Source organism: Pezoporus wallicus, unplaced genomic scaffold (assembly GCF_028554395.1).
Source record: "Pezoporus wallicus isolate ANWC-B61680 ecotype Strahan unplaced genomic scaffold, APGP_CSIRO_Pwel_v1 contig_3952, whole genome shotgun sequence".
In the NCBI taxonomy this organism is placed as follows: domain Eukaryota; kingdom Metazoa; phylum Chordata; class Aves; order Psittaciformes; family Psittacidae; genus Pezoporus; species Pezoporus wallicus.
Window position 1 is genome coordinate 13,875,049 of NW_026635034.1, and position 11,558 is coordinate 13,886,606.

At 41.2% G+C, this 11,558-nt stretch overlaps 1 protein-coding gene across 1 annotated transcript in view; it reads left to right on the forward strand.

Moving 5' to 3' along the window:
- TLN2 (talin 2) overlaps window positions 1-11,558 on the forward strand; it is a 149,006-nt gene that overhangs the window by 121,856 nt on the left and 15,592 nt on the right. The window contains exons 50-53 of the mRNA XM_057399395.1: window positions 1,379-1,495; window positions 3,508-3,693; window positions 8,249-8,356; window positions 9,796-9,901. Coding sequence (XP_057255378.1) covers window positions 1,379-1,495; window positions 3,508-3,693; window positions 8,249-8,356; window positions 9,796-9,901 — 517 coding nt within the window. The remainder of the gene's footprint in view (window positions 1-1,378; window positions 1,496-3,507; window positions 3,694-8,248; window positions 8,357-9,795; window positions 9,902-11,558) is intronic.

Sequence of the window (11,558 nt, forward strand, 5' to 3'; positions counted from 1 at the left end):
AGTTCCTGATTGCCTGAAATCCCATCTGTTTCTTTGTTTCGTTAGCATCCTAGGATGATACAGCAAAATAAGATGCTATTGAGTTTCCTTGTAGCTTTCAGTTTTGTAGGCTGTCAGGTGACTTTTGTGATTTTATGGAAAGAACTGAAGAGAAACTGCTTTCTTTTGCCAGCCTGTATTTCAGGGTAGGTTCTCCTTTAGTAATGTTATTGACTAAAACTTATCCAGTATAAAATGGTACCAAAACCTACGTTTTAAACAATACCATGCTCAGAATAGGCATGGGGCCTCCTTATTTGGACCTTGTGGCTTGAGGAGGGAAGGGGAAAAAAAAAACCCTTCAATAACTCTGCAGTAAGATATTGTGCATTTCTGATCTCTCTCTTCTAGACCTTTCCAGGAAGTATATAGGTATCAAAGCTCAAAACCCACACAGATTACGCTATACCTGTGATATGTTGATTTTTCTCTTCACCTGAGATGTTTTTTGACATTGGCCTCACAAAGATCTTGTGGCTTTGTGTTGGCAAAACACTTCCAGACATGGAGATTTAGGTGATATTACTTCTGCTTTCACATTATGAGTGTCATGGTAGCTTCTTGCTTGGCTGGAAGCTATTCTCACTCTCGTGTTTATTGCTTATATGTAAGACTTGTGCCTCTCTTCAGAGCAAATGATAACAGTATATTGTTGAGATACTACTTAGAAATGACTCATCTAGTAAAGATAACTGGTTTCTTGGCTCTTCCGGCCTCGAAGAGCTCTCCGTTTTAAGTCATAATGGTCAGGAAACTGTCCTTTCTGTCTCTTCTTTTTTCACTGTAGCTATCATTTTTATCTCAACATACTGGGGTATAAGAAGGGTGTAGTTATTGCAGTGAAGATGAGGTCATTCTGCATCAGGACTATTGTATGTACTGGCAACAGAAACATTCATTCTGTTTCTGCATTTGGATTTGAAGCTGGTGTTTGGCTGCTCGCTTACCTGGGGGATTATGTGATTGCAGAGATGGTACTGGGTACCTTTCAGCAAGAAATACCATACCTCAATTTACATCTCTTTTAACTTGCAGTGTAAGATGTGTGGGGAAAAATAGACACAAAGATAATCAATCTGTCTAAGAGAAATGGAAATGTTGTGAATTGATGGTGACACTCTGCAGCTAGCTGTGCTGCAGCTTACAGAGCTATTTCAGAAACTGGCCAGCAGGAGATTTGGTGTTTAGTCCCATAACAAGTGCAGTTCATGAAGCTTCTTAGGCCCTACTAGAAGTAATAATCCTATCCAGCTCAATTTGCCTTGCTTCATACTCTGCTATCTCTGAAAAATGGGAGGAAGGAATCATGTGTCTTTGTCTTCACTTCTGTCTCCTTCAGGTGATGGTAACCAATGTCACATCGCTTTTGAAGACTGTTAAAGCAGTAGAAGATGAAGCTACTCGAGGGACAAGAGCTCTTGAGGCCACAATAGAGTACATCAAACAGGAACTCACGGTACAGATCAGAACAGCCATATGTGGCAGTTTTTGGAAGCAGGCTCTTACACTCAAACCAGGCAGCATTCCTCCTCAAGCTCTGCTTTACTGCCTTGCAGTGCATTGGATGCAGTTTGGTGCTCTCTACCTGTTGCAAATCATCTCTGAAAGTACAAATACAATGCCACTTCAGCCTATCTACTTTCAGATGTTAAAAGTCCCCACACTGAGATTTGAGGTGCTACTATCTTGTGCATATCCGGAAGCAACTGCTGCTTCTTTGCTCTTTGGCTGTTAAGCTTTCACTACAGGTATTCTTTTCTGAGTCCAATGTTGTACCATTTTTTTTGATCCTGGCTTTGGTGACGTCTCCTCAGCATCATAGCTATATTGCACCACCAGTTTAATCTTGTTTCTGTTTTTCCTCTATTATGAAATGATGCTACCAGTGATACATAGTCTGCTATCTGATATGCTGTCTCAGCAGGAATTAACTTCCGCATTAGGTGTTAGACCATGACAATTGTTTTCCTTCCTCTTTAAAAGATATAAAAATAACACCGTAATGGTGCTAGCGCAGTTTTGCCTTGTCAAGTGCTCTCCACAAACAACCTATGTTTCGGTGGGTGAGCAATGCTGTTTTAATGAAGAAATGACTCTTGTTTATTTGGATCATTTAGGGTTTTTAAAATACCTGTACATAGTGATTGGGAAATCATACAGTGTCTGCAGTGAGAAAAACTCAATTCAGAACCTGTTCAGGAATGTTTTGTGCAAGGATATCTAGTGCACTTTGCTGTCATGTATCCTCATGAAGGCCTGGCTGAGTTACATTCCTTCCCGTAACTCTGATCTAAAACCTGTCCTGAAGGATTGTGCATCACATCTGGTTGGTATCTGTTTGAAATATTCCTCCTCCTCCTTTTTTTTTTTGCCAGCATTGCTAAGGAATGGGTCTGTGGAGATGTCATCTTTTTCATAGGGAGAAAAGTGAAGTACTAGGAGAGGGTCAAGAGGAACCAAGGATGGCACGTATGTGCTCCAGAAAATCCCTCAAGCTTTATTTGGGACTCCAGGGACTGGATTGGCATTGAGGGGTGTCCTTCACCCATTTAACTAAACTTCATTTTTTGATCTTGCTTCCATTTCTTGAGGGAGAAAGTGAAAAAACTGATGACCTGGGAGCATGGGATAGACCAGGCTTATGTGTGCCCACATATATTTATTCTGTAACCACTAGACTGCTTAGGTTGCACTGTGTGTAGCCAGGAAACCTCTCCTGGTGAATTGTGCACTCCAAGTTGCCCCTGCACAGTAACAAAATGGCAAGCAGATACAGACTAAAGCTTGGGAAAAAGAAATGTAAGGTAAAAGTAAGGTTACTCAGCTTTTATTGCCTACGTTGTGCCACAGTTCATGTATTCCAGTGTTCATGAGAGCAGTGTGTACTGTCAGATAATTTGAACTATTTTCACGCAATTCACCCTGCAAAATTATACCTTTAGGTTTCTAAGGAAGGCCAAGTACAGTGTAAGAGACAACACTCCATTTTAAGAGACATTTGACTGTTTCAGTGATGTTCTCATTCTGTCCTACACTGTGCTATTAACTAAGGCTTGGTAGGGCCCAGCCTTTGCAGAGGAAGGACCTCCTCATGTGAGCAGACCAGCCTAAGCAGCAGTCAGGACAAAAAAAGGATATAATTAAAGGAATGGTAATTCTTTTGATCCCATAACACTCTGAACAGCTGCTCAGTGACAAACTGTCATCTGGGTAGTGCAATGGCAAATGAGATGGATGGGTTAATCTTTTTTTGTATGCTTCCCTCAGCTTATTGTTTCTCTCTGCTGTCTGTAGGTTAGCAGGCTTTTCACGACCAGGCTCATGACAAGCAAGAATGATATTCAAGTACTCTGAATATGTTTCTAATTTCCTGCTGTTGGAAGGCTGCTTTCGTTTGCTGACTCTTTCTCATGGATGTTCTGCTTTGACTTGAATCGCATCAGGCTTTCCTTCTGCTTTCGCTTTTAGGTGTTTCAGTCAAGCGAGGTTCCAGAAAAGACATCATCACCTGAAGAATCAATCCGGATGACGAAGGGAATCACCATGGCAACTGCCAAAGCTGTTGCAGCTGGGAACTCATGCAGACAGGAAGATGTGATTGCTACAGCGAATCTGAGCCGCAAAGCAGTAGCTGACATGCTAACAGCTTGTAAGGTAAAGATTCATTTGCTTGCCTAAGACTTGATTCCCCCTCCCTGTGGTGTGCCTCTAAATCCCTCAAATGTTATAATTTGTTTGGTTTCTTTGTATTAATGCTCTGCTTTTCAGATGAGAAACTCAATGGTAAGGGATCATCTCTCAGAAAGAATTATCTGTGTTATGCACAGAAAAAAAGCAGCAGCACTAATAACGAGTCTTTCTGTTTGTGCAAATGAGAAGTTTTAGTTGACCTGAAATTTCCTACTTTTCAGTCTGCTGTTAAACTGGCAGACAAACAGCTTGTGCAAGTAGTAGATTATACAGATAATCTTACGGTCACAAATACCATTTCAGTATTGCTAGAACAGTGAAAGGAATGGTGAAAGGAATCACTCTGGTCTATTTTTCATAGTCCTTTTCCCCCTAAATTGTTGGCTTGCTCGATTTCTGCTGTGCTTTTCAAAAGTGTGTTTTGCCTTTGCACCCTGTTTGCTTGAGCTAAACAGCTTTGGAAAACTGAGCTGAAAATCTCTGGGGGGAATGTAAGTGTCATATTAAACCATTTGGCTTTGTTCTGATGATAAACAAGATCTAGGCATAAATTAAAAATGAAAGGGTTATAAAGATCTCATTCCTTTTGGTCCTTGGTAGGAACACAAAAGTACCTTTGCCAGTAAATTATATTTACTTGCTTTTGCCTTTACATGTGTGGAAAATGACAGTAAAATAACGGTGCCCTCTGTGAGGTGTCTGATTTTCAGCCTTTGATCAAATCTGAACTGCCTAAGTCAGTCACAGCTTAATACTGCCTGGGTGGAAGGGTTAACTCTGGTTCTAAACTGATCCCCATACGCAAGTGCAAGTCTTAATAGAACTTTCATTTTACTGAGTTTTCTGTCGGGGTCTTTAGTCTGGCAGTTCTTGACCACTTTGCATGTTTCAAATTTGGATTCTGTTCTCTCTGCTTCATAAACCTGGAAGGTCAACACAGCAAACCAGCTCTAATTTGCATCACAGAATGAAATGACTGTGCCACTTACGTGAGAACTACTGTAGCCTATTATGTCGTAGGTCCAAGCCAGTTAATTGAAGCTTCTAAGGGAGGCTAAGAAGCGCTCATAGTTGTGGCACATTCTAACAAATAATTCAGGCATGAATTCAGATGCTGAGGTGCACTAAGCATCCTTTGTCCTTTGGAAGTGGCTAGTGCCCCATTTCTGTTCCAGTGTCTCCAAGCAGACAGCAAAATCTCAGGAAGAGGATCCTCTTTTTCCAGAAATAATATAAACACACTCACACAATGTATAGCTCAATATGTAATTCTGAATATTTACTTATGAACATTCATCTTTTTCTGTATACATTTGTTCACAGTTAATTTAATGGTTTCAGAGTTCATGAATTGCAAGTTGGCCGACAGGATGAAACTTCCTGCAAATGGAACAGTGGAGCTCTGGGATGCTGGAAAAGCATCTGTGGTGTCCCAGGGAATTACATTCACAAAGAAAGCAATCCTCAGAAGGAAAATGACTGGGAATCATTTTACTTATCTGTAATGATACACTGACAAGGAGTAAGGTCTAGTTTTATCTTGCCTAGCTTTCATAAAATCAGAGGTGGTTACTGGGCAAGCAGCAATAAAAGTTTTCAGGTATCCTAATTTTATGTATACACTTGAACTAAAATGCATGACGAAATAGCCATGTCATTTAACAAAGCTTTTTAAATATACAGTTTGTACCAGACTTTATTTAGCAAATCCTGTTTCTACAAATTTTGCTTAGAGCCTTAAAACTCTTATGCCATCAATTTCTACAAATTGGTTACTGTACATGGCATTCCCGTGATAAGCTACAGCTCTTGAATTTTATGGGTAGGAACCAGCAGTCTTAGCCTCACTATGCCATGAAAGCTGTGCAAGACAGTGAGTGCAACTTGATCTTTGTGATATTTGACAAATACTGGGGGAGTTTCCAGTGTGACTCAGCTAGTCTGTACAATAAGCCCTGACAAATAATCAGATTTGGTATCCTTTGGGCAAGACAAAAGTACATGTGTATGATCTATGGAAGAATTGTATAGAACATAGCTTAAACCTCCCTGCTGTAAGGAAGTTCCTTTTTGTTGCCAGCTGCCTAAGGCAAGTTGTAAGGGATCCGACTTACTAGCAGTTACTCATATGCTTGTGCCTGTTCTGCTGTATGTGAATTTACAGCACCCATTGCTAATTGTATGCTTATAAGAAGATGCCATTTTAAAAGACAGTGAGGTTGATGACTGCAGGATATAATGAACCAAGACAACTCTCATTGAAGTCAGTGGAAACACTGTAATTACATTTCGCAAAGTTTAGAGCAGGCCCTAAGATAATAACAATTTCTTTATTACCTATTTGTACAAAATAATATCTATACACTAAGTAACCTGTGCATTATATCACTATTATGTATCTGGTCTGAATTCAATGTTGACCCAGCTTTAAGCCGGAGGTTGGAATATGTGAGTTCTCCAGGTTCCTTCAAATGGCACTGATTTTATGATTATCTCAGGACATTTTGCCTCTACAAGTTATTCATCAGTGCTGACGGGCTGGAAGTTGTGGTCCTAGGGCCAAGTATTGCTTGCTGCCTTACTGTTCTGAAAGAATGTGAAAAGAAAATGGGGTCTGATAGTGAAGGGAAGCTTCAGCAGGAGGAAATAAATGTGTACTCTGGGTCTTCGGACACGTTTCTGTTTGAGATGCTTCAGCAGGTTTTCTGTGCAAGTCTGGAGGAGTACACATCTTTGTTGTGTACACACTTGTGTACTAACTTGGTGCAGTGAGATTGCTATTGGGATGTTTCTGCATACAAAAATGTCTTCCTAAAATAGCTATTACCTCTTTAGTCTGCTGTGAAGTATACAGCTTTAAGGCTCATTGAATTTCAAAAATGCTCCCAAAATATTCAGTTTTGGCTATGTTTGCCAAGCATAAAAGGAAATTTCTATTCCTCTCCTACACATTTGCTCTAATTGCATGTGTATCAATAACGTTTAAGAGCACAAGGAGGCGTATTAGGATGCTTACAGTGCACCGGCGGATCCTTCTGCCCTGCTTGAAAATTAAATATGGGCTGTTCTGGATGGTCTGGGCGTCTGGAGCTCATTTGAAGCTGGGGGAAATCCTACCCTCTTTCCTCCGCTCGCCTTTCCCTGCGGATGGTTTGCGGACAGCCTGGAGAAGTTTCGTGCTCTGCTCATCTTGAGCTTCCCGGCAGAGGGAGCTCATAGACCGGCTGCGGGCCCCGCTGACAGCGGCGCTTGCTCGGAATGTTAAGGGCTGCAGCAAGGGCTCGAAATGGGCGAGCGGTGAGACAATGCCCTGCCAGTGGAAGGCGGGAAGCTGCAGGGGAGGAAGGAGCTGCTCTGAGAGAGGAAATGCTGATTTTTCAAGGTTTTTAGGAAGTCCAACTTGTCAAATACTGGCACTTGTGTTTAAAAATAGTTCCCTGGAAGCTTACTTTAGAAAAAACAAAGCTGGAAGAGGCTGCAGGCTTCACTTTTTGTTAGAAAGAGCATGCTTGAATTAGTCAGGCTTCTGTTGAGATGTAACGTATTGTACTTAATGGAAATCCTTAAGAAGTAAAAGCACTGACTCTGCTGCTGCTCCTCTGTATTTAAACAGATGGTTCCCGCACTGCCCATTGCTGCATTGAATCGCCACATCAAGCTGAAGCCATTAACAAGCTTTTACTTACAACATGTTACCAAATAACAAAAAGCAGCCAACCCTGGTTTTGGGTGGGTGGGTTGGTTTGGGTTTTTTGTGTATCTCGTGTAAAGTAATGATTTCCTGCACTTCTAAGGCAAAGTTTTCTATAAGGACCAGACTATTATATTTATCTTTTATAGTGGAGAAGGAAAAGTGAGACCTATGTTTGGCCCACATAGTGGGCTAGGGTTTGACTTTTTATTGGCCCAAAGTCTTCTGGTGCCAGGCCAGTGCTTTGGTCTCTAAACCAGGTGGCTATTTCTGCTTTCATTCCTTGATGGTAGGCTATACAGGCTTAAAAATGGGTTTAGCATATTCCTAACCTTTAAGATGTGAATGGCCATGTGTGGCTGGCAAAACTCCACTCTAACCTTTGCACTGCAAAACAGTACAAATGCAACCCAAAAGCCCATTCCAGCCCCAAGGTATTTTCCAAGTGATGTATTTTTCTTTAGAAGAAGTCATAAATCCTTCTGCGTTTTCAGATGGTTCTTCAAGGGTTTCTCTATTCAGCAGAAAGAAGTAGTACTACTGCTAGCAATACCTAATGAAGGATTAAGAAAGACTGCAGATGTACCCCCAGACAAGAGAATGTGCAGATGAAAGGAAACATGTTCCCAATGCCATTCTTGGAACTGGAGCTCTGCTGCTCTTTGAACACAATTTGCTTATGCCTTTACAACAGAAATGGTTGGCCCTCAAGCTCAAATGTCATTTGCATGTTATGAAAAATCTCTTCCCTTCTTTTTCCCTTATGTTCTCTGTGTTGACTTTTGCTTGTGGGAGCAATTTTTGGGTACTAATAGTCTGCCTCCTCAGCAAGCATCATATCACCCAGATGTGAGCGGAGAAGTTCGAGAGCGAGCCCTACGCTTTGGAACAGAATGTACCCTGGGATACTTGGAACTCCTGGAACATGTTCTCCTGGTAAGGAGTCATCTGCATGCACACACTGGGTCACTCCCAGGAAGAATACTCTCTCTGATCTCTTTCTACAGTAGCTGCTAGTGACAAGCTTTTATCAGTTTGTCACAAGGTTATGAACAGTTTTGTTACTCAGGAAAAGCAAGCTAAAGTAAACTCAACACTTCAGCTCAAGCTGCAAGGTAGAAGGAAGACTAGAAGTACTTAAATGGGACTGAATTGGGATCTGATGAGTCCTGACCTAAAAATGGTCCCCAGCAAAGAAGTTAAAATAAAACACTTCAGTGTTTTTTAAGCCCACTGTAAGCATTAGGTATGTTAGGCACACTCCTGTCCCCCAGAGCAAAGATGTTACGTATTCTTTAGGAAAGCACTTTAACCTGCCTTTTGCAGTTACACCTACTCAATGCCACCCCAAAACCCCAAGCCAGCGCTGCCTCACAAAGAGCTCTCCAACTCATGCCAGACATGGCATCCCCAAAATTCTACATAAAACTTCTCTACTCATATCCAAGGTTAGGCATTTATCTGCAAAATGGGAAACATGCTTACAGAAAGATAAAATATAGTTTTGATGTGCATTTAGTTTGAGCTGCTTTGCAGAGCAGCTTTTGAAAACATGAAGAAAATGCACACCTGAATGTGACTTTCAAGACTCTTGTTTTGCTCTTAAATCTTTCTTTATCTGTCACTTTCCTCTCAGAAGTAGTTTTTGAGTATATATGAATTTCCAGAACTTAATCTTTTTTCTCCCTACAACATGGTAATTAAAGATGCAAATGTTGTTCCTGTTTAGGAAAGAATTCAGCCTTACTGTCTGAATGTGTGACTGTTTTCCATTTGCAAAAGTGCCATTTAATACTTCATGCAAATCCAGCTCAGAGGGGTCTGCCTTTCCCTTCTATTTAAGGGTCTTGCCCAGGGTTGGCATTCCCATTGTGTTCACCATTGGTGATTTTTTCCAGAACAGGCAAGTAGAGCTAGCTTGCAGAACTCTTAATTCTGCTTCTTAGTAATAGCGATCATCCAGTTTGCTCATATGACTACCAGCAGTGTAGAAAGACTAAGCCTGGTGCCTAAGTATAATGACTATAATGTCTGAGATTGGAGTGCTAAAACGTGTGTTCCTCACACAGTCACACATGTGCCTCTGTTTTGGACAATTCTGTCCTAGTTTCAGCGCTGAGAACTTCCAGACAATATTGCCAGTTCCTGTAGAAATGGGAGGCAGTGCCACTTTCCCAGCATGTGTCAGACATTGCAGGGTGGGCCTTTGCTCCTAGTGATTCATTGACAACTGTATTTCTTTTACTGCACTCATGTTTTTTTTCTCAGCCCATTGCTGCAGGAAATAAATCTTTCAGTAGTGTGGCTTGGGAATGTACCGGCATTCTCTGGAATCCTTACTAATATGCACTAGCACATTTTATCTTTTCCTCTAGATCCTTCAAAAACCAACTCCAGAACTAAAGCATCAGTTGGCCTCTTTCTCCAAGCGGGTTGCTGGTGCTGTTACAGAGCTTATCCAGTCAGCAGAGGCAATGAAAGGTGAGTTGGGCAGCCTTGATACAGTGTGCTTTATACTCCAGATGATGAACTGTCATTTTTGTAGTTTAAAAGAAAATAAAAACTAACAAAACCCCTTTTGATTATGTTCCCAGTGTCTTGGTACCACATACTTTCATTCCTCAAATTTCATTGCTGGTGTTCAGTTCACAGTCTTGGCAAACGTGTATATTTGACCCTCTCGCAATTAATATGGTTGGTCATAAGTTATCTGTGTGGCCTTCGAAGATGGAACCATCAAGCAGAGCTTGATTACTGAATTAATACTCAGCCTCTAGCAATCGTGTCTATAAGTGCTCACAGTCCTGTCTGGGTCCAGCCCTGGCAAAGCATGTTAATGAAACCGTGAGACTTCAGAAAGTTGTGATCTGGAGCATAGAAACAACCAGGTTGGAAAAGACCTAAGATCATCAAGTCCAATTGTTCCCCCAGCACTGCCAAGGCCACTACTAAACCATGGCACTAAGGGCCTCACCTACACGGGTTGTGAACCCTTCTTGGCATGGTGATTTTCCTAATATCCAGCCTAAACCTCCCCTGTCTTAGCTTGAGGCCGTTTCCTCTTGTCCTGTCACCAAGAGACCAGCACCTCCTGGCTCCATCCTCCTGTCAGGTAGTTGTAAAGTGCCTTTGTTTGAAGAGGAGCTGCTACAAGTTTGGCTTGACTGTGTTTATACATGCTGCCTTCATCAAAAAGATCTCTTTCCCTGCTTATCTGCCAATATTAGAGCTTAATATAGATTTCCGTCATCTTGTACACTACTTGAACTATAAGTTGTCTTTGGTAACGTTCTGATATTTGATATAAAACACATATATATGTACTCTGTAGCGATTAGCAGCATGAAATGTAGCTCAGCAGGATTACAGTACCATATACTTCAGCTTTCTCCCAGCACATCAAAAGTAGGAGCCAGTCAGTCATTTTGTATTCTCCTGTGATTTGGTCATCCATAACAGAAACTGCCTCATTCTTTACCTGGCTTAATGGTGATCAATAAACATTCAGTGTTATTTCCTTGCTGTTTGAAGAATCAGACATGGGTTATGCTATTCTTGATGCAAAGTGCCAGTATCCTTCTCTCCAGTAGTTGTTCCTTAATAATGATTGATGTTTCAGTTGAGATTTTATTATTAGGTTCACCCAAACTTTCTGATCCAGTTTCAGTGACTTTTAAAAAGGTGTTAAGAGTTGTTTTCCTTTGTTCTGTTTTTTTCGTTCTAGCTTAGTCTCCCTTTGCCTGGTGTACACTGCTTCCTATACTCTGCTGTTTCCAGCTGTGATGCCACTTCCTCCCCTTGCCTCTAGTAGTTACAAACTTAGAAGTTTCATTTCTGGTTTCCTTTTCTCTCTCCATCTGATTTTCCTGTTGGCTGTCTCATTGCTTCCCTCAGTCCAGAACACGGATGCTTTCTGACTCTTGTCATCCAGAGAATAATGTTATGAAATGGAAAATAATAATGCACAGAGAAATCTGAGATTCATGCAGCCAAGTGTTCATTTTGTGAACCTCCAGAATTTCTTTGAGCCAAGAGAAATGCCAAAAACCAAACAAACCAAACCAAAAAAAGTTGGCCTTTGGCTACATTACAGAAAGTCTACATTGCTGTTAGAAACACGTTGCCAAAAGCATGCTTT